Here is a 24815-nt window from a genome sequence, read left to right as displayed (position 1 = left end):
TGCACGTACGTCTCTTCCCTTTGTTTTCTCTAAGGTTTTCCACCATGCCTTTTTATATACATACAAGAACCTTCTTGTTGATAATTATCAAACTATGGTTGCCGCAACAGCCCTCCACCACCCAGACTCCTAACCATGGTAGATTTCTCTTCATGCACGGTTTAGTTGCATTCCATGTCTATCCATCTATCATCGCATACACGGCTCCATCGTACCGCTTCCTCCGTATACATGTTTATCACCTCTAGAGTTTTTCTTTTGTTTCTCATCCACCTATGTTTATAAATATGCACTAGCCCTCAAAGAAAACTCCACTGCCGCCCAACAGCCGTGCAACCTCCATGCATTGCTCTCATCCAAACACTAGCCAGATTTCACCGCAGCCTCTACCTAGCACTACCGAGAGACCATGTACTCCAAACCGCCCACCACCCCATCACATGCAAATCCACACAGGTGTCTATACCAGCTGTGAGTGCGTTAATACGTACTCCACAGTTGTTGTGGCCCCACGTATTCTACGTGTCACAATTGCTGTGTCTCACGTAGTGTATGCTCCATAGTTGTTGTGGCCCCACGTATTCTACGTGTCACAATTGCTGTGTCTCACGTAGTGTATGCTCCATAGTTGTTGTGGCCCCATGACTTATTTGTTTGTGCCACACTTGCTGTGGATAGACGTAACATAATGTGTGGCACCATCGGCGTTACTGCCTGGCGCGCTCTGGTGACCAGCTAATTAGGCCTCATTCGCAACTTATTGACTATACTTCGTCAACCCAGGGAATTTCACACCTATTTAGACACTCCAGCGTGAACAAAGGAGTTCCATTAGGATATTACCCTATCCTAGCTTTTAGGGTCGTGATTGACATGAATAACTTAACTGGCATACATGACATTTCGTAACGTGACGTAACATGAACGTGACATAAAAGACAAAAGTCCTGACGTAGCATAACGTGACATGAACGTAAGATGACAGACATGACATACTTCAAGACATAAATGTAACAGAGTACATTTCATACTATGGCATACATGTAACATGCAACATTTCGTAACATGGCATACCATATAACAAACAACATTTCTTAACATGGTGTAACATGTGACAGTAAATATTACGTGACATGAAATACATGTAACAGATAGCATACTTAACTTAACATAACATACTTGTAATGTATAGGAATACGTGACAGAATATCTTGTGTAACAGATGAATAATTCATGACAGAATAAATTCTGTGTAACAGATGAATATGTAATGACTTGGCATGACATATATGATAATATGCATACATACAATTTAGTTCCCTTACTTATCACTCATACACATTAAACTGATAGTAAGTTAAAAGCTAACTTACCTCGTTCGTCGCTTTCTACTAGAATAAAGCGCGAAACACGAGGAACTGTAAAAGGGTATTCTAAAAGCTAGAAATTAATTACTAACAATTAGAAATGTGAAAGGAGACAACTTAGAGTAAAATTACCATTTTACTCTCTACATGTGGGCAAATGACCATTTTACCCCTAACTTAAAGATTTGATATCCTAATTCCAAAATTTACCAAAATTTACATTCCTCATGTAAATTTTCTCCCAAACTCAAATATCAACTCAAAAAAATTTAAGACCAATCACAACTATGAAAAACTCATTATGGCCGAAACCTACATAGGCCATTTGTCTTGATTTTGGTTGCAATTCTTTCAAGTTCCAAAACTCATGAATAAACCAAAATCTTGTAACAAAGATCTTCCTATCCTAAGTTTAAAAACACCCTTAAAAAATATCCATTAAGAAAAAGCTAATTATCAACACCAAACTTTTTGTGAAAAGACCCAAACTTTTTAACAAAAAGTAAACCTTAAATAACAAGTTTTGACCTTAATAAAAACATCTCCAAGAATTCCAAAAAATCAAATCTTACTTCTAACATATTCATAACATCATCCTAAGATCAAACATGCTTTAAATCATCAAACAAAACTCACCAAAAATCACAAAACAACACTTGGAGTTTTGGTTTTAAACTTGGTCCAAAACAGAAACTGTTTTTCCCAACTAACTTTGATCAATCTCTTGATCCATGGCTTAAAGACATGTGATCTTCAAACTAACACATAAAATGGTTTAAAAATGTGTCCTAAAGAAGATCCAACCATCAAACTTAAAATCACATGGCTAAAATTTAATAAAACATGGATCTAACTCAAAAACATCAAAGTTTAGGCCTAACCGAAATCCTCTTGCATAGAAAATCATATCTTTAAAACTAATACTAAATACCTTCGAATTAACATCCTAACATGTATATAAGAGGCTTAGGATCATCATATAAAAATATCAAAGCTTTTGGAATAAGATTAAACCACGAAATATTCAAACTTTCACAAAACAACAACTGTTTTTCCACTTCCAGTTTTCAAGTTTATAACTCTAAGAAAATCTATCATCAAAAGCTTTATTCAAGCAACAAAACCTCAATGCAAATTCATAAACACATGTTAACAACACTCCATAAAATTTTCGGACCAAGATATGTCCATTAGCTTGGTCAAAACTTCCAAAACATGACATACTCTCCAGTTTCACGCCCAGAATGACCTTTCCATGGTTAAAAATACTTTTGACCGATAAAATGAGTATGTAATGAGACTAATAAGATATCCACGGAAACTAGACTCAAAGACGAACAACTTATATGAAGGAATAATCATGCGAAAATACTTACAAAGGGTCGTAAATGGCCACGCAAAAAGCCCCAGAAATCTGCCCGAGAGAGCTCTTTTGGGTTTCTCTCTAAGAACTGGAGAAAGAAGTGATAAAATGGAGAGAAGTATGTCTTGCACGACTTTATACTTCTGGAGGGGGAAGTTATGGGCTGGAATGACCCTTGATTGGAGGTGGCTATGTGACATAAAGTAGAGAATAGTGAGGGGCAAAGACTGCCTGCAGCAGCTGTGAAAGATGGTGGTTGATGGAATGGATTTCTCCTTCACATCTATTGGGTGCTGCCAATGGCAGTGGATGGTCTGCCATGTGGGGGAGGAAACTTCTCCAAGAAGCTTTGCCAAGGTGGCCAATTTCGTGGGCCTTGGTGGGCCCCATCAAGTGGGCTTCAATTTGGGGTTTAAAGGGGGTTTGGTTAGGGTTTGAGATGCTATCAAGCCCAAAATCAATTTTTCTTTGCCCAATCAAATTCCCAAAGTTTAAAAGATTGAATAATGATGTCATAACAAGGATTTGATTAATTAATAGCATGTGGAAGTGATTTAATCAAGTGATTAAACACAATGCTAGAAATCGGATTAAAAAGGTTTTGGAGGCCAAGTTTAGGGTTTGGGAAAACCATTTAGGGTTTTGGTTTCAACCAAGCTTTTGGGGTTTCAATTGGATTCCAATCATTTAGGGTTTTTCTAGGGTTGAAACCCTCTTTGGTCTGGCACAATTTGATTGAACAGATGAAACACAGCTTTGCTTAGGTGACATGATCTCACACCTTGATTCCTTCACAAATCTATCTAACGGTTCTTCTTTCTGCCAAGTGTCTAATACCATTTACTATGTGTGGCTAAGACCTTGCCAAGTGTCCAAATAAAACTTCTCTAACCTAATTTGGACATTCCACACTGTAATTTTGAAAACACTGCAATGGGTGCGCTTATCAAGGTTACTATTCACTCCAAAAAAATACATAATAAAATTAGTACTAAAAAATTCTAAATATTCATATTAACCTATAGTGAAAATCGTTTAACGAAATTCAACCCCGAAGTACCCCTAAAAGTAATTTCATAATTTTTAACAGACGTTTCGTTCGGAATTATGAAAATAAGCTATCGCGCCATAAAATCCTAAATAATCCATTGAGTCTAATGGCGTAGACCATAACACATTCTGACACTTCTAACTACCTCAAATAATTAAACTCATATTTCTAGTACCATAGTGAGTGATAACACTGACTATGTTGACAGACTAAAACCTGTGCGATTGGTCGATTCGTAAAAACTTATGGGGTTTTTATGAGATTCCTATAGTCAATAGAAATTCCACCAATGAATTTCTAGCGGGCTGTTACATACCCCGCTGCACCACCTTGCCGAAGCCAAGCAAACCACATCTCAGCTCCTCCCTCTGGCCACCTCATAGCCCAGCTAGCAGAACCACTGCACGGCCTGCCCTAAAAAAGGCCATCAAGCCACTGCCATCCTCCCCTGTTTTAGCCCCTCGAAACAGAGCTTCCTCACTCAAACCAAGAACCACGTTTTGCCACTTTTGGGCAGCGACACCACCGTCAGCAGCAACAGATGATGCCGAAGATCTAGCCTCCACCGCCCAGTGACGCCCAGCGCCACTGCCCGAAGCCCCCATGCACGCTGCGCGGTGCGAAAAATCTCTCTCCGTTCTCTCTCACTCATTCTCTCTCTCAGCGTCGCACTAACCAGCCCAAAGGAACCCAGTCGCACCACCTTGCCTCCCAGCGGCCGTGCCATGCAGCTCCTCCCCTCGGTGAGTCGTCCCCTGTAAACGCATGCCCCCTTTCCACTCTCCCAAGACTATTTCTCTACAATTATAAAACATGTATTTTAGGTTTTCGTAGGTTATTGATACAATTACAAAAATGACCCTTTGTATTGTTTTTTCCAAAAATACCCATGTCTATTTAGGATTGAAAGATAAGAATATTTTAGTGTAAGGAAGAATCTAGGTTTAGGAAATATAGACTATTTAGGTTACAATATTAAAAATGTCTATATTAGTAGGAAATATTAATTGTAACCTAAATATTAGTAGTAGTAGCACACTGGCTCCTCGAAAATTCTAGAATGTCTTTTTTTTTTTTTTTTAAAAAATAGAGAATTTTTGGAAAATAGAAAATGAAGGAAAGAAATGTCTAGGCCAAGTTCTCCCGAGGTAGGTTCTGCTCTGCTGCTCTGCAGTAAGCATGTTATAAATTTTTCTTTTAGTAGTTGAATGCATTTTGATTGACATTGTTAACACATGCATGTTAGAATGGCACCTCGTGGAAGAAGACCACGCTTCTCTCTGAGAACAATACCGTACAAGATGATAATTCAGAAGTACTCACTGCTGCAACGACACGCTTCTTTCAAAGGATGGTCAATGGTGATATGGTAGTTGGTGAAACCCCACAAGTAGGATGCACATTAGAACAGTTCTCCCGCCAGCACCCACCTGCTTTCGACGACAGATCAAATGCCATGGATGTGGAGAGCTGGATCGAACTATTGGAACAGGTCTTTGAGGCACTTTATTGCACAGATGATCAGAAGGTGACTTATGCTGCTTTCAACTTAACAGATGCGGCAAACAAGTGGTGGAAGTCAGCACGAGCACTCTTGCAGATGGAACTAGGAGATGGAGTCCCTATCACATGGGAGTGTTTTAGGAAGATATTTTTGGAGTGCTTCTTTCCTCAAACTCTTCGCGAGTCTAGGGCCCATCCGTTTGCAGATCTTACCCAGGGAACAATGACAGTAGACCAATACACTACCAAATTCATGGAATTGTCTCGTTTCGCCAGTTACTTAATTCCAGATGAGGAAAAGAAAGCTGAAAAGTTTGAGCGCGGTCTAAATCATAGGATTAAGGAGCGTGTACGTACTCTCAGGATTCGGAGTTTCACGGAGCTGGTCACCCGAGCTACCATTGCTGAAGAAGACATTCAAGAAAGTATCGATTACAATAATCAAAGGAAGCGACAGCAGCAGCAACAACTCCGACCAGCATCACATAGGGATAAGAGGCCTTTTCAGGATAATGGACAACGACCACGACAGGGCCAGACAGGATGGCTCCCCATGTGTGGGAAGTGTAGTAAGAGGCATGCAGGGAAATGTTTGATGGGAACCGGAGCATGTTTCAAGTGTGGGAAGGAAGGACATCATCTTCGAGACTGTCCTGGGAAGAACATAGCTACTACTCAAGCTATAAGAGACGGACAGAAGAATATGGCACCAGCTCGAGTTTTCTCCTTGGCACAGTTGCGTGACACCGATGCGCCCGCCAATGAGAACACAAGTAACTAATTTCCTCAATTAAAAATATTGATTATTGTTGGAATATTATGTTTGTAAGTTGTGGTATTCATGATGACTATTGGAAATATTATAGGTGCTATAGGTAACGAAACTCTATCTCAGTGTGAATTATAGGAGTTAGGATCTGAACTTTGGAGAGTCTCTGGTTACGATTTATTTGAGATTATTATTGCATGTGAAGAGTTCTATTATTCTCTGTGGAGAGTCTTAATTACTTTTCTGTGGAGTTCAGATAATCGTCTAGTCAAATTATTTTAGGCTTATAATCAAACCCATTATTGGCGTTTACAAATTTGGAGATCAATAAGTGAGATTTAAGAATAAATCTTGAAGGATTAAAAGTCTGGGAATAATAGGCTCGACAAATTGATCAAGGATTTAGAATAGAGACAACGAAAGAATGTGGAGAATAAGTATGTTGGTTGTTGAGGTCTAGCGAATTCCGAGGACGAAATTTTTATAAGGAGGGGAGATTGTAACGACCTGATCTTATATTTTTTTTTTTTAGGGATAAATTACTGATAAATTTTTTTAAGCTCAATATATGAGTTAAAGCCCATATGAGAATTATCAAATCAATTTTTATATTTTAAACCTATAGTTAAGGCTTTATTATTATTTTACTCCAAATACTATTATCATTATTATTTTTCTTTTAATGATAAAACTCCTACCTATCGGTTTTTTTTAATAAAACTCCAATGCACGTACGTCTCTTCCCTTTGTTTTCTCTAGGGTTTTCCACCATGCCTGTTTATATACATACGAGAACCTTCTTGTTGATAATTATCAAACCATGGTTGCCGCAACAGCCCTCCACCATCCAGACTCCTCACCACAGTAGATTTCTCTTCATGCATGGTTTAGTTGCGTTCCATGTCCATCTATCATCGAATACACGGCTCCATCGTACCGCTTCCTCCGCATACACGTTTATCACCTTTAGAGTTTTTCTTTTGTTTCTCATCCACCTATGTTTATAAATATGCATTAGCCCTTAAAGAAAACTCCACTACCGCCCAACAGCCGTGCAGCCTCCATAGTTGCTCTCGTCCAAACACTGGCCAGGTTGCAGCGCAGCCTCTGCCTAGCACTACCGAGAGACCACGTACGCCTAAACCGCCCACCACCCCATCACATGCAAATCCACATCGTTGCAAACCACCTGCATGGCGGAAATCCGTGTGTTATCACTGCCCAACCCCACGTTTAGTTCTGCAGCATGGCTACCCCGCTGCACCACCTTGACGAAGCCAAGCAAACCACGTCTCAGCTCCTCCCTCTAGCCACCTCGTAGCCCAGCTAGCAGAACCACTTTACGACCTGCCCTCGGAAAAGCCATCAAGCCGCTGCCATCCTCCCTTATTTTAGCCCCTCGAAACAAAGCATCCTCACTCAAACCGAGAACCACGTTTTGCCACTTTTGGGCCGCGATGCCCCCATCAGCAGCACCAAATGACACCAAAGATCTAGCCTCCACCTCCCAATGACACCCTGCGCCACCGCTCAAAGCCCCCCCATGCACGCTGCGTGGTGCGAAAAATCTCTCTCCGTTCTCTCTCATTCATTCTCTCTCTCGGCATCGCACTAACCAGCCCAAAGGAACCTAGTCACACCGCCTTGTCCCCCAGCCGCCGTGCCGTGCAGCTCCTCCCCTCGATGAGTCGTCCCTTGTAAACACATGCCTACTTTCCACTCTCCCAATACTATTTCTCTACAATTATAAAACATGTATTTTAGGTTTCCGTGGGTTATTGATACAATTACAAAAATGCCCCTTTGTATTGTTTTTTCCAAAAATACCCATATCTATTTAGGATTAAAATATGAGAATATTTTAGTGTAAGGAAGAATCTAGGTTCAGGAAATATAGACTATTTTAGTAGTTTAGGTTTTAAATAAAGTCATAGGTTTAATTAGAAATTTATGAAAATTTCGTGGTTATTTTTATAATCGACTGGTTATGCTTTGAAAATAGTGAATTAGCACTGCAAGATAAGTAGCATGATCATATCCTTACACGTATGTACGGTGAACTGCTTGTGTTTTTATACAAGATATTATGCATGTATGCCCTTCATTGGAAGCCCATTTTTACATACCCAAGACATGATAAAATTATGAAAAATCCATGATTTTATGTGAAGCATTATGCATTAAGTTATTTATGACAAATCATGATTTTATGAAATGAGTTATGCATCCACAGATTTATAAAAAGTCATGATTTTATGTGAAAGTTTATGAATATTGATGATCTTATGTGATAATTTATGCATTAAAATAATTATGGGAAGTCATACATGATTTTATGTGAGAGATTATTCATAAAATTATTTATTAAATGCATGATTTTATGTAAGAGTTATTTCATAAAATTATTTATGAAATGCATGATTTTATGTGAAAGTTATTCATAAAATTATTTATTAAATGCATGATTTTATGTAAGAGTTATTTCATAAAATTATTTATAAAATGCATGATTTTATGCGAGAGTTATTTCATAAAACTTTCTATGAAAAGTCATGAATTTATGTGAGGAAACATGTATCACAATATTTATGAAAGAATGTGATTTCATTTGAAATCTATGATACGATATGACAAGTATATATGCGATTTCTGTTGAAATCTATGAAATGACCAGTATGCAAGTATGATTATGATAAGATATGTAACAGACTATGTTACGATATGAAAACGGTACCTATGTTATGGGCATATTGTATTGTCAGGTCGTGCATGCTGGTAGTTCACCCAGTGTCTTCCTTATGTATGGATTCCACAACCCGCGGGCATGGGCGGAATCGGAATCTATTTAGATTTGCTAACCCTAACTCACGGGGGTCAATAGTGGGTAACGACCTATGATAAGTGAAAGATAAGTTAATGTTAATGTTCATATTATTTATGTATGTATTTATGAATATGCACGTTTTTCAAGAAACCTTATGTTTATTATGTTTACTGTATGATGTGTTGCTTATTGAGTATTCGACTCATTTTACTTTGTTTTTATGTTTTTAAACTATCCCAAGTGATGACATTTATGAAGATGAGACTACAGCACAGAACTTGACTCCGGGAGGCGAGGCAGAGGCTTAGACAGATTATGTTATGATTATTTCTATGGTTTAAAATTTAAATAAATTATTTTTTAAGCACATGAGACTCCGTATTTTTTTAAATAAGTGCTTCTGCAGACTCTATTTTGGATTTTCAGTATTTATTAAGTCTATTTTATTGACATAGTTGAATGCATTTTAATTGACATTGTTAAAACATGCATGTTAGAATGGCACCTCGTGGAAGAAGACCACGCGTACCCCCTTCAGAGAACAATACCGTACAAGATGATAATTCAGAAATACTTGCTGCTGCTGCGACACCCTTCTTTCAAAGGATGGTCAATGGTGATATGGTGGTTGGTAGAACCCCACAAGTAGGATGCACATTAGAACAGTTCTCCCACCAGCACCCACCTACTTTCGACGGCAGATCAAATGCCATGGATGCAGAGAGCTGGATCGAACGATTGGAACAGATCTTTGAGGCACTTTACTGAACAACATTGGAAACATTTAAATACTTTATGTTCAAATTATTAAACAAAATGGATTAGTTGTTTCATCACCAAAAATAAAATTATTTCAAAACAAATTTAGATTTCATGGACATGATATCTATCAAGGAACTATTCCAATTAGTAGAGCAATAGAATTTGCTGATAAAATTTCAGATGAAATAAAAGATAAACAAAAATTACAAAGATTTCTGGGAAGTCTCAATTATGTTGTAGATTTTTATCAATCTCTCAGGCCATTATGTAAGCCATTATTTAAAAGATTAAAAAAGAATCCACCTCCATGGACAGAAGAACATACAAATACTATAAAAAAAATTAAGGCTCTCGTTAAGAAATTACCATGTTTAGGACTCTCATCCCCTCATACTTTTAAAGTTGTTGAAACAGATGCATCTAATCGTGTTTATGGAGAAATTATGAAGCAAAAAGTATCAACTGATTTGGAGCAAATTGTTCGGTTTCATTCAGGATGTTGAAATCCTGCCCAAAAGAATTATAGCACTATTAAAAAAGAAATTCTAGCTATTGTATTATGTATTTCTAAATTTCAAGATGATTTGTTGAATCAAAAGTTTTTACTTAGAATAGATTGTAAATCAGCCAATGAGGTTTTGATTAAATATGTGAAAAACCAGGCTGCTAAACAAATATTTGCTAGATGGCAGGCTATATTAAGTATTTTTTTTTTTTTTTGATATTGAACAATTAGAGCATACTTCTTTTTTAATTATAGTTTTAAAATTATCAATTTTTTGAGTTAGTAACGGATCTTTTAATTGTTCGTTAATTCTTTTATATTTTAATTCTTGATTTAAGAAACTTATATGTTTCTCTTTTCTTTTAATCCTATTTTTTGTTAAAAAATTAATTTCTCTTATTAATGAAACTTCTTTTAAAGAGTTAATTCCTTTTGATATACGAGGAAATATGAATTTAAATTGAATTTCTTGTCCAAGTGTGTAGTAGAAATTCCTTCTTCTATTATAGAAAAATGGTAAAGTAAGGCAAGAAATGGATTTCTTAATATTACTTTAGTGTTAATATTTTTACTAAAATAAATGTTATTTCGAAACAAATTCCATTATTACAAATATCTGCATTAGATAATTTATAATTTATGTTTAATTTTGTTCCATTAACTTGAGATAATGTCTTTTTTGTTTTTTCAAAATATTTAGAAGGTATTAATCCCTCTTGTATACAATTTAAATCTGCTCTTGTGTCTAATAAGGCAATTGTAGTAAAAGAAAATTCTTAATTAATAGAGATTGTTACTTCAGTATACCATTTCTGAAAATTTATCCTATCAAAGATATTACTGAAATTGTTTGTTTTGTCTTTTATAACTATTGTTGAACAATTTCCTTATTCTTTATTATGAGAATTATTTACGTTTTTATCTATTTTTAATAATATAATTTCTTGTAGTAATTGCTCATTTGAAACTTCTAGTTTAAGATTAGATGTTTTCAAATTTCTAGCATCTTGTTTTATTTCATTAATTTCTTGTTGTAGATCTTGTATTGTAATTTTTTATTTTTCTATTTTAAATCTTCCTACTATCTCTGAAAAATTATAAGGTGCTAAAGAGGTTACTGAAGTGGGTTGATTATTAAAATTATCTTTTAATAAGTTATAGTATTAAAATGTTATAGTATAGTATTATAAGTTATAGTATAGTATTTTTTTTTTCTTTTAACTTTTTTTTTTTTGCCAAAATGAGGGCGGCACCTCCGACACTTTATTAAAAAATGGCCTCACTTACGGCGGAGGAAAACCTTTTACACTTGAAAATCAAAGCAACAACACAACCAAACCAGAAACCATGGAAACCAAATAAACAACCGTTACAATCTAACATGCAGCAATCCCACCTTATCCAACCTGAGCATGCCTTTCAATTTCGTTGCAAAGAAATAAAATCAGAAAAAGTATTATTATAACCTTCCTCGCCCCTTCGAGCGAGGAAATCCGCCACATTATTCCCTTCGCGAAACTGATGATTAATTTTGAAATGTACATCTTTTAACAAAATCAACAGATCATCCCAATAATCTCATAAATACCACGCCGTGCACTTTCGACTACTCAACAAAGTAACAATCAACTTGGAGTCACTCTCAACAATTATATGATTAAAACCCAACTCTTTACACAAAGATATACCAGCTATTAACGCCCTTAATTTAGCCTCATTATTTGTATCATGACCAAAATAAGAAGAGAAAGCACCTCTCTCATCGCGAATGACCCCTCCTCCACCATAAGTACCCGGGTTGCCCCAGCAACACCGATCTACATTCAATTTAATCCACCCTTTAGCCGGTTTCCTCCAATAGACCAAATTCGGAACAGGCCTTGCACGATTAACATATGGAACTTCAAGAGCCCGAAGGTAGCCTCATCTCTAGCAACAATTGGCCATTGTTTCACCATAACAAATGAAATCTTCAGTATCCAAACTTTAACTGCCAACCAAACACCCGACGCCGATTCAAATTTGTTTTCCACTCGAGCCTTGCATCTACACATGTAACACCCCCTTCCAGTAAGCTAGGAGTGTCACATATTAAAATAAACCCGGTAAGAGATCTCTAATTTCATAATTGAAAAAAAACTGAAATTTATTATGAAATAAAAAGTCTAATAAAATTGTCTTCCAAAAACATTAAATGAATAAACTGAATAAATTGATGTCAAAAAAACATGTTTTATTTTAGAAAGTCTGAACTAAAAATAAATGCTCCTTCTACTCCTGGCTTGCCTGCTTGTAATCATCATTTTCACCTAGGTGGTTAAAAACATAAAAATAAACTAAAATGAGTCGATGACTCAGTAAGAAATCTATCACAACGTAAACGTAATAAACATAAGAATTTCATAAGAACTTTCATGCTGAGCTTAAAATTCATGACTGTTCATGCTAATGCTTATCCTATGTTTGACTGATTTATCCGAACTAACTGACTGATTTATCTGACTTATTTGACTGGCCAACACACTTAACCCTGTGTACAAGGTTGTGCACCAGCCCCACATCCCACTGCAGCAAGGGCACCGCTGATAGTATTCTAGCATACTATGGTGGACCACGACTGAGTTCGTAGCTTGCCCACCACCCTAAAACTGAACTGCATTGATACCATGCATCGGAATGGCCATCTTATTAACTAATCTGATTTTATCTTACACTTGAATTTAAGATGGCTTACGTGTCTTATAGACATGAGATGCATGACATATTACATACATAATCATAATTTCTGAATTTAAACATGATGCAGAATGACATGATCGTATACTATGCTGGATGACATGCTTGCACATGACATGAGCGGTTCAAAAATAATGGCTGTCAATGAACTGGCTTGAATAATACATACATATAGGCTAACTGTGATGATCCTAATTTATGATCAAATTACTTACCTTACTGCGCTTCTTCTTGAATAACACTTTATAACTTGAGACCAATATACAATAATAACTATCACTAAATTTGTTCGGAAACAAATAAGTACTAGTATCTTACTTAATTAAATTCACAATCTAAAAGATAGCCAAACAAATCTTTTGTTTAACACTATAATCAATAAATCCTAGTGTTTAAATTACTTAAAATACTAATTTATAATTTAGTAGAAATACTCGAGCTATTTTAAAATAATTCATAAAACTTTAAATTCTTAAACTAAGTTTCATTTCTTAACATAATTATTAAATCTCATAAGAAACCTAATAATTTCAAATATTGTTTATATATTCCTAATATAATAATTTTATCAAAATCCTACGAAATTGACAAAGGAAATATTAACTAAAATACTAGGCTTAAAATTTATACTTTAAAATATATTTCCAATTCTTTAAACACTTTTTATGAAATGAACCTTTAACTAATATATTTATTTAATATAAAAACTAACCTTTAGAAATATTAAGCCCAATAAAAATTACTAAAACAATTATTGAAATAAAATAAGATCAAGCCCAACTTAAATTACAAATTCATTTAAACATCATTATAATTTTGTAAGAGTCAAAACCTGGCCCATAATAACAATACTACATGAAACCATCTACATAAGCCCACCGTATGCACAAAAGGGCCTAGGGCCCAATGGCCCATCAAGAATCTAAGGGCAGAACCGAATACACGGCCAAAACAAAACACAAAGAGTTTGAGATAGAGAGAGGGTCTGTGATGAAGGAACTCACCGAGGGAGGCTGAGTGCAACGACGTACTCTGGGTGGCTGGGAGTGACCGGCGACGTGACTGGGGGATCCCTAAGGTGGTGCGGCACCGAGTGAGCTTAGAGAGAGAGAGAGACTGTAAAATTGAAACCAAAACAGAGGGAGAGAAAGTTGGCGGCGGCCGAGGTCTTACCGGAAAAATGAGTGGGCTCAAAGGGGGCTACGGGTCGGCGGCTTCTGTGTCGTCAGAGAGGGGTTAGGCGCCTCTTGAGGTGGCTATCGAGAAGAAAGGGCAACGGCACTGATTTGGACAACATGGGATTTTCGTGGGGCTCACAAGTTTTCTCCTCTCATATACGAGTAAGCACATTTTATAATGGTAGATGATAGTGAAAAAAAATAAGAGAAACCCTCGAAGAGTAGAGACTTGCGGAGTGGAGAAAATACTCATCAACAGAGTCGGTTTCCACTAGGACGTTAGCAACAAACACTGAGAACATACGGGTTTGAGGTTCGGTGGCGATAGAGAAATTAACTTTAAATTTCAAAACAAAAGCGTAGTAAACATAATCTGATATACTTTAGAAATCCTTATTAAAACAAAACTCTAGCAATTTCTATATAACAATTATAATAGAAATTATAAAAATAAAGTAAATATAAATTCTGATAAAACTATAATCAAAATAATAAAAATTTTAAAATAAAAAGTTTACTAGGAAAAATTACTTATATACCCTAAAACCAAGACTAGTATGTTACAAATCTCCCCCCCTAAAAGAAAATCTCGTCCTCGAGATGGAACGTACCTTGATTTAAATAAGTCGGGGTATTTCTCTCTCATGTCTTCTTCGTGTTCCCAAGTGGCTTCTCTCTCGTTGTGGTGACTCCAAATTACTTTGACCATTGGAATGGTTCTGTGTCGGAGCAGTTGGGCCTTCTGTGCTAATATTCTCACTGGAACTTCTTCATAGCTGAGGTCATCTCGAATCTGAAGTGGCTCATACTCCAAAACATGTGCAGGATCTGGGGCATACTTCCAAAGGATAGAGACATGAAACACGTTATGCACTGCCGATAAGTGAGGTGGAAGTGCTAGTCTGTAGGCTGCAACACCTATTCTTTCTAAGATCTCAAAGGGGCCTATGTATCTCGGGCTTAGCTTCCCCTTCTTACCAAAATGCATTGTCCCTTTCATCGGTGCAACCTTCAAGAGTACTTTATCTTCTATATCAAACTCTAATTCTCGTCGTCTTTGGTTCGCATATTTCTTCTGTCGCTCTTGTGGTATGGCGAGCTTCTTTCTAATAATTGATATTTTCTCACACATGTCTTGTATAATCTCTTGTCCCAAAATCCTTCGCTCTCCTACTTCATCCCAGTAGAGTGGTGACCTACATTTACGTCCATAGAAAACTTCATACTGCGCTGCCTGAATACTCTCCTAGTAACTGTTATTATATGCAAACTCAATAAGGGGTAGATACTTAATCCAACTACCCTTAAATTCCATCACGCATGCTCTAAGCATATCTTCTAGGATCTGAATTATCCTCTCTGATCGACCATCTGTCTGAGGATGAAATGCCGTGCTGTAGGTCAATTGAGTTCCCAACACCTTCTGTACCTTCCTCCAGAAAATTGAAGTGAAACGGGTATCTCTGTCAGAGATGATCTTAGATGGTATCCCATGTAATATGACAATCTCTCTAACGTACAATTCTGCCAGTCTATCCACAGAGTACATCATCTGAATGGGAATAAAATGGGCTGATTTTGATAATCGATCAACAATCACCCATGCTGCATCTTGACCTCCTAGCGCTTTCGGGAACCCTGAAACAAAGTCCATCCCGATCTCATCCCAAGTCCACACTGGTATAGGGAGTGGCTGAAGTGTACCTGAGGGTCTCTGATGGTCTGCCTTGACTTGTTGACATGTCAGACACTGTGCTACATATGTCACTATCTCTCGCTTCATCCCACTCCACCAATAGTGTTGTTTCAGATCCCGATACATCTTGATGCTCCCCGGATGAACTGTGTAGAGTGAACGATGAGCTTCTCTCAAGATCAAATCTTTGATTACTCTTTCATTGGGTACACATAATCTTCCTCTAAATCTCAAAGTGCCATCATCTGACACTAGAAAATCAGGTCTTTAATCCTCTGCTATTTCTTCTTTAATCTTCATCAATTCCGTATCACTAGCTTGAGCGACCTTAATTTGATCTATCAATGTTGAACCTAGGGTCAAACAATTCATCTTAGCTTGAGTGTCCTGGATTACCTCAATGCCAGCTCGCTCCATGTCTAGTAGTAAATGCTTCTGAGGAGTAAACATCGTAGCCAAAGTGCTAGAGGATGACTTCCGACTAAGTGCATCTGCCACGACGTTTGCTTTACCAGGATGGTAGTTAATATTGCAGTCATAGTCCTTTAGAAGTTCCAACCATCTCCGTTGTCTCATATTCAGTTCTTTTTGTGTGAAGAAATATTTCAGACTCTTATGATCGGTATAAATCTCAGACTTTTCACCATAAAGATAATGTATCCATATCTTCAAGGCAAAGACCACTGCTGCAAGTTCCAGATCATGGGTCTGGTAATTCTGCTTATAACTCTTTAGTTTTCGGGAGGCGTATGAAATAACCTTCCCATTCTGCATTAAAACACAACCTAAACCCTTTAGTGAAGCATCACTGTATATAACGAATCCTCCATCTCCCGAAGGAACTGTAAGAACTGGTGCCGTCACTGATCTTTTCTTCAATTCTTGGAAGATGTCTTCACACTCATCTGTCCATATGAACTTCTCATCATTTCTTGTCAACTTTGTCATCAGAGCTGCAATACATGAAAAGCCCTCTATAAATCTTCTATAGTAACCAGCGAGGCCTAAGAAACTTCGTACCTCACTGACATTACTAGGCTTGGCCCATTTTACAACTGCCTCAGCCTTTGCTGGGTCCACTGAAATTCCTTTTGCTGATACCACATGTCCCAAAAAGGAAATCTCGTGCAACCAAAACTCGCATTTCTTAAATTTTGCATACAACTTCTTTTCTCTTAGTGTCTGAAGGGCAATCCTCAAATGTTCTTCATGCTCTACACTACTCCGAGAATAAATGAGAATATCGTCGATAAAAACTATCACAAACTGGTCCAAATAATCCTTGAATACCCTATTCATAAGATCCATGAAAGCTGCAGGGGCATTAGTCAGACCAAACGGCATAACAAGAAATTCATAGTGTCCATATCGTGTTCAAAAGACCGTCTTCTGCACATCTGTCTCCTTAACTTTCAATTGGTGGTATCCAGATCGCAAATCTATCTTAGAAAAGACTTGGACTCCCTGAAGTTGATCAAATAAGTCGTCTATCCGAGGTAGAGGGTATCTGTTCTTGATAGTTACTTTATTTAACTCCCTGTAGTCAATACATAAACGCATAAACCCATCCTTCTTCTTTACGAAAAGTACTGGAGCACCCCATGGAGAAACACTGGGGCATATGAAACCTTTTTCTAGTAACTCTTGTACTTGATCCTTGAGTTCTCTCAACTCAACTGGAGCTATGCAGTAGGGTGCCTTAGATATAGGCGCCATTCCTGGAGTGAGATCAATTGCGAACTCAACTTCTCTATCCTGGGGTAATCCTAGAAGATCTTCAGGAAACACATCTTTAAATCTCTAACTACTTTTATGTCTTCAATCTTGAGTCCATCTTCTGGTGGTAAGATCAAACTCGCTAGGAATCCCATGCACCCTTGTCTCAAAAAGTTGGGTGGCCTGCAAAGCTGAGATTACACGAGGAGCAAAAGTTTCTCGTACTGACAGAAAACTAAACTCCTCCCCATCTGTGGATTTAAAGACTACTCTCTAATTAAAGCAGTCCACACAAGCATGGTTCTGGGATAACCAGTCCATTCCCAGAATCACGTCAAATCCGGACATATTAAATATGATTAAATCTGCAGGTAGAATTCTCCCATGAATCTCTATCAGACATCCAATTAGTACAGAATCACAAATAATATGATCCCCCGAGGGAGTAGCAACAGACATACAAGGTTCTAGTGGTTCAGGTATCTTCTCAGTCAAAGGTGTATAGTGATTTGATATGAAACAATGAGTAGCACCAGAGTCGAATAATATGGAGGCATGACGTGAAAACAACGATAATGTGCCTATATGAATGTCATAACAACTTAGAGCTATCAGGATCAAGTAATTTATTCATCATTCTATAAAGATATCTAAATTTAGGAAAACGAAAGGTACCTGTGACTACATCATTTGATGCTTCAGCATCAACAGGGGTAAGGGTATAAACCCTCGCCGTAGCCTGCGTCTTCTGTCCTCCGCTCCTACCTGGTTCCCCAGGTTTCTTAATTGGGCAGTCCTGAGCTAGATGGTTTGGCTTCCCGCACTTGAAACACACGTTCTGGCCATATATACACTTTCCCAAATGTCGTCTCCCACATGTTGCACACGTGGGGTAAGCATGCCCTGCAGGCGGTTGCCCTTGACGATTCTCGATGTGAGGCCTCTTGTCCTTATGCAAATCTACTTGGTGTTGTTGCTGTTGCTGACGCTTCCTTTGGTTGTTGTACTCAATATTTTCTTGCAGGTCTTCTTCGGCAATGGTAGCTCGGATGACTAGCTTTGTGAAACTCCAAATCCTGAGAGTACGGAGAGGTTCTCGAATCCTACGATCCAGTCCACGCTCAAATTTTTCAGCCTTCTTTTCCTCATCCAGAATTAAGTAACTAGCAAAACGAGAAAGCTCCATGAATGTCGTAGCATACTGCGCTACCGTCATTGATCCTTGAGTAAGGTCCATAAATTGGCGAGCTCTCGACTTGTAACACCCCATTCTCGTAGGATAGGTGTGTCACATGTTTTTCATAAAATAAACCCTGGCAAGAGATCCCATATTTAATAACTGAAAATATGATTTATTTTGTATAAAAACTGTCTAATAAAAATGTTTTCTAAAAACATTAAAGGAATGATCTGACTAAAATTTGTCATAAAAGTAGTTTTGTTCTAGAAAGTCTGAACTAAAAATAAAATACTCCTTCTACTCCTGGCCTGCCTGCTCGTAATCATTATCTTCACCTGGGTGGTTAAAAACATGAAAAAATAAACTAAAATGAGTCGATGGCTCAGTAAGAAATCTATCACAACGTAAACGTAATAAACATAAGATTTTCATGAGAACTTTCATGTTGAGCTTAAAAATTCATGACTATTCATGCTGATGCTTATGCTATGTATGACTTGTTTATCTGAACTAACTGACTGATTTATCTGACTTATCCGACTGGCCAACACACTTAACCCTGTGTGCAAGGTTGTGCACCAGCCCTACATCCCGCTGCAACAAGGGGAACTGCTGATAGTATTCTAGCATACTATGGTGGACCACGACTGAGTTTGTGGCTTGGACACCACCCTGAAACTGAACTGCATTGGTACCATGCATCTGAATGGCCATCTTATTAACTGATCTGAACTTATCTTACACTTGAATTTAAGATGGCTTACGTGTCTTATACACATGAGATGCATGACATATTACATACATAAATCATAATTTCTGAATTTAAACGTGATGCGGAATGACATGATCGTATGCTATGCTGGATGACATGCTTGCATATGACATGAGCGGTTCATAAATAATGGCTATCAAAGAATTGGCTTGAATAATACATACATATAAGCTAACTTTGATGATCCTAATTTATGATCAAATTTACTTACCTCGCTGCGCTTTTTCTTGAATAATACTTCGTAACTTGAGACCTATATACAATAATAACTATCACTAAATTTGTTTGGAAACTAACATGTACTAATATCTTACTTAACTAAATTCAGAATCTAAAAAATTCAGAATCTAAAAGATAGTCAAACAAATATTTTGTTAAGCACTATAATCAATAAATCATAGTATTTAAATTACTTAAAATACTAATTTATAAATTTTAGAATAATACTTGGGCTATTTTAAAATAATTAATAAAACTTAAATTCTTAAACTAAGTTTCATTTCTTAACATAATTATTAAATCTTATAAGAAACCTAATAAATTCCATTAAATTCTTAACATAGTAATTTTATTAAAATCCTACTAAATTGACAAAGGAAATATTAACTAAAATATTAGACTTAAAAGTATACTTTAATATACTTTCTTATAAAATAAACCTTTAACTAATATATTTATTTAATTAAAAACTAACCTTTAAAAATATTAAGCCCAATAAAGTTACTAAAACCGTTGTTAAAATAAGATTAAATCTAATTTAAAATACCCTTTCAAATTCTTTAACTATTTTCTTATAAAAATGCGCTCATGACTAATATATTTATTTAATAAAAATAAACTCAACTAGGAATATTAAACTCAATAAAAATCACTAAAACAATTATTGAAATGAAATAAGATGAACTCAAATTAAATACAAGTCCATTAAAGATTATTAAAATCTGAAATAGTTGCAAATTCTAGCCCATAAAAATAATACTACATGAGCCCAAACAAAAGAAATAAGCCCATCCCACCCTCATGCAGGCCTAAGGCCCACGGCCCATCAGGAACTAAGGGTTATTTCTAGAACCCGAAACACGGCTAAACCAAAACAAGGCAAAACAGAGTTTGAGAGAGGGAGGGTCCACGATGGAGGAGCTCACCGAGAGAGAGGCAGACTCGACGATGGCTCTGGGTGGCTGGCGACGCGACTGGGGGTTCCTATGGTGGTACAGCACCAAGTGAGAGAAAGAGAGAGAGAGTTTAGAGAGAGGAAATGCCAAACTGAAAACTACCGAAACAATCGAAAGGAGAGGCTGACGGGGGTCGTGGCCTACCGGAATGGGTGTGGGTGCGACGGGGTTAGGTTGGCCAGCGTTTTCTGTTGTGGTGTGGGAGGTGGTCCGTCTAGATGGCTATTGGTTGATGGGAGGGAAGCTGCATGGTGCTTGTCTACAGGTGCAAGAGAAGCAGAGACTTCGGCTTCACGTTCGTGGTTCCTACGGCGTGCTTTGGTGCCCAAGGGTGGTCCGATGTCCTCTAAGGTGACCGGTGGTGGCGTCGGCGTGTTCTTGGCAGCTTGGAGTCACCGCAGAGGAACTTGGTTGATGGTGGTTTGCGCCATGATAGATTGTAGGATTTCTCTATTTTTGGTGAAGCAAAACAGAGTGTTTTCCAGTGGTGGTTTTAAATGGTTGGGCGACGGTTGTTCTTGGTGCAGGGTGGCAATTATGTGGCTGTTGGCTTCTGTTTGGCTCTCCAAGGTGGCAGCGGTTTACAATGACTCATGGTTCTGCGAAGTGAGAGAGTTTTCGCACAAGGGGAAGCTACGGCTGCTTGGGTCTTCTTCATGCATGAGGGAAAACGTGTATTATAGAGTTTGATTGGAAAAACCCTAGATGAGAATAACACGAGGATAACCGTGCATGAGAGACGTGCAGAACGAAGAGAAGGGAAAAACGTGGAAGTTAAAAGTATGAGAGTTATCCTAATAACAATAAAATCTTAATAGTAATAATAATAATAATACGATAATAATTCTATTAAAATTAACAATTTATTAATAACATAAAATCTGCTAAAATAATAATAATGATAATAATAATATTTATAGCTATATGAAATAAAAATTATTTTATGGCCTAATCTTAGGATCGGGTTGTTACACGACTCCTGAAGAGCTCGTGGGAAAAAGTGATCCAGAAAGATTTTCTTGAAATGCTCCCAAGAAATGGGGACTGCTTCCCCTAATTCCAGCTTAACCAAAGCTCGAGTCGACTTCCGCCACTTGTTTGCCATGTCAGCCAAATGGTAAGTGGCATATTTCACCTTCTGATCATCCGTGCAGTAGAGCACTTCGAAAGTCTGCTACATACGTTCAATCCAGCTTTCCGCATCTAAGGAATTCAATCTGCCATCGAAAGTAAGGGATGCTGGCTGGAAAATTGCTCCAAGGTACAACCGGCTTGTGGAGCTCTAGCCGCCATAAATTGGCCGCTAACCATTGATTGGAAGAATTGGGTAGCAGCTACGACAACATGGTCCGGGTTATCATTATGATTAGATCCAGAAGATCCCTCTCGATTTGGGTGATTTCTAGTGCCAGGGGCCATGATCTACATCAAGACGTCATAGCAACAATTATCTAGTATTTGATAAGAACGTAAAAATAATGACAATGAAAAAACTACACTAATGGTTTCTAACTAGTAAAAACTATAAAATATTCAATCCTAAATAAAACAAACCTTGATTACTCATGAGCAGGCTAGGAGCATCCTAGGTAACTTAACTTTTTCTTCATAAAAATTTATAGTTTTATTATTATTTTTTTTTAAAAGTCTACAGAATCGACTGGCTCTGATACCAAATTGTAACACCCCCTTCCTATAGGCTAGGAGTGTCACGTATTTTTCATGAAAATAAACCCAGCAAGAGATCTCTAATTTCATAATTGAAAAAAAACTGAAATTTATTATGAAATGAAAAGGTCTAATAAAATTGTCTTCCAAAAACATTAAATGAATAAACTGAATAAATTCATGTCATAAAAACATATTTTATTTTAGAAAGTCTGAACTAAAAATAAATGCTCCTTCTACTCCTCGCCTGCCAGCTCCTAATCATCATCTTAACCTAGGTGGTTAAAAACATGAAAATAAACTAAAATGAGTCGATGACTCAGTAAGAAATCTATCGCAACGTAAACGTAATAAACATAAGATTTTCATAAGAACTTTCATGCTGAGCTTAAAATTCATGACTGTTCATGCTGATGCTTATGCTATGTATAACTGATTTATCTGAACTAACTAACTGATTTATCGGACTTATCTGACTAGCCAACACACTTAACCCTGTGTGCAAGGTTGTGCACCGGCCCCACATCCCTCTGCAGCAAGGGGAACTGCTGATAGTATTCTAGCATAATATGGTTGACCACAACTGAGTTCGTGGCTTGCACACCACCCTGAAACTGAACAACATTGATACCATGCATCTGAATGGCCATCTTATTAACTGATCTGATTTTATCTTACACTTGAATTTAAGATGGCTTACGTGACTTATACACATGAGATGCATGATATATTACATACATAATCATAATTTCTGAATTTAAACATGATGCGGAATGATATGATCGTATGCTATGCTGGATGACATGCTTGCACATGACATGAGCGGTTCATAAAGAATGGCTGTCAATGAACTGGCTTGAATAATACATACATATAGGCTAACTGTGATGATCCTAATTTATGATCAAATTACTTACCTCGCTGTGCCTCTTCTTGAACAACACTTCGTAACTTGAGACCTATATACAATAATAACTATCACTAAATTTGTTCGGAAACAAATAAGTACTAATATCTTACTTAATTAAATTCACAATCTAAAAGATAGTCAAACAAATCTTTTGTTTAACACTATAATCAATAAATCCTAGTGTTTAAATTACTTAAAATACTAATTTATAATTTAGTAGAAATACTCGAGCTATTTTAAAATAATTCATAAAACTTTAAATTGTTAAACTAAGTTTCATTTCTTAACATAATTATTAAATCTTATAAGAAACCTAATAATTTCAAATATTGTTTAAATATTCTTAATATAATAATTTTATTAAAATCCTACTAAATTGACAAAGGAAATATTAACTAAAATATTAGGCTTAAAATTTATACTTTAAAATATATTTCCAATTCTTTAAACACTTTTTATAAAATGAACCTTTAACTAATATATTTATTTAATATAAAAACTAACCTTTAGAAATATTAAGCCCAATAAAAATTACTAAAACAATTATTGAAATAAAATAAGATCAAGCCCAACTTAAATTACAAATTCATTTAAACATCATTACAATTTTGTAAGAGCCAAAACCTGGTCCATAATAATAATACTACATGAAACCATCTACATAAGCCCACCGTACGCACAAAAGGGCCTAGGGCCCAACGACCCATCAAGAACCTAAGGGCAGAACCGAATACACGGCCAAAACAAAACACAAAGAGTTTGAGATAGAGAGAGGGTCTGCGATGGAGGAACTCACCGAGGGAGGCTGAGTGCAACGGCGTACTCTGGGTGGCTGGGATTGACCGGTGACGTGACTGGGGGGTCCCTAAGGTGGTGCGACACCCAATGAGAGAAAGAGAGAGAGGGAGAACTGTAAAACTGAAACCAAAAGAGAGGGAGAGAAAGCTGGCGGCGGCCGATGTCTTACCAGAAAAATGAGTGGGCTCGACGGGGGCTACGGGTCGGCGGCTTCTGTGTCGTCGGAGAGGGCTTCGGCACCTCTTGAGGTGGCTACCGAGGAGAAGGGGCGACGGCATTGATTCAGGCAACAGGGTATTTTCGCGGGGCTCTCAAGTTTTCTCCTCTCATGTACGTGAAGCACATTTTATAACGGTAGATGATAGAGAAAAAAAATAAGAGAAACCCTAGAAGAGTAGAGACGTGCACGTGCAAGAGAGTAGAGATGTGAGGAGTGGAGAAAATACTCATCAACAGAGTCGGTTTCCACTAGGATGTTAGCAACAAACACTGAGAACGTACGGGTTTGAGGTTCGGTGGCGATAGAGAAAATAAACTTTAAATTTCAAAACAAAACCGTAGTAAACATAATCTTATATACTTTAGAAATCCTTATTAAAACAAAACTCTAGCAATTTCTATATAACAATTATAATAGAAATTATAAAAATAAAGTAAATATAAATTCTAATAAAATTATGATCAAAATAATAAAATTTTTAAAATAAAAAGTTTACTAGGAAAAATTACTTATTTACCCTAAAACCAAGACTGGTATGTTACAACACATCCAGAGACGCTAAGTAATAATAGATAGATAACGCCGAGAAGAATCCCCCTGTGACTCGACTTCTTTGACGCAT

At 37.0% G+C, this 24815-nt stretch overlaps 1 protein-coding gene across 1 annotated transcript; it reads left to right on the top strand.

Moving 5' to 3' along the window:
• Nucleotides 1–4905: 4905 nt before the first annotated feature.
• LOC109018041 lies at nucleotides 4906–6065 on the top strand. Its single transcript, XM_035687692.1, has 3 exons — nucleotides 4906–4929; nucleotides 5028–5633; nucleotides 5736–6065. The coding sequence occupies exons 1-3, from the start codon at nucleotides 4906–4908 to the stop codon at nucleotides 6063–6065; spliced, it is 960 nt and encodes a 319-aa protein (XP_035543585.1).
• The last annotated feature ends 18750 nt before the right edge of the window (nucleotides 6066–24815 follow it).

The sequence above is a fragment of the Juglans regia genome, chromosome 2 (genome assembly GCF_001411555.2).
Source record: "Juglans regia cultivar Chandler chromosome 2, Walnut 2.0, whole genome shotgun sequence".
Classification (NCBI taxonomy): domain Eukaryota; kingdom Viridiplantae; phylum Streptophyta; class Magnoliopsida; order Fagales; family Juglandaceae; genus Juglans; species Juglans regia.
This window is presented reverse-complemented; position numbering and strand designations above follow the sequence as displayed.

Bases quoted from the DNA above. Each gene is read 5' to 3' on its own strand.
- LOC109018041 (XM_035687692.1), top strand. From the start codon at position 4,906: ATGTCTAGGCCAAGTTCTCCCGAG. The intron at 4,930-5,027 runs GTAGGTTCTGCT...CATGCATGTTAG, and splicing joins CTAGGCCAAGTTCTCCCGAG to AATGGCACCTCGTGGAAGAA. The intron at 5,634-5,735 runs GTACGTACTCTC...AATCAAAGGAAG, and splicing joins ATCATAGGATTAAGGAGCGT to CGACAGCAGCAGCAACAACT.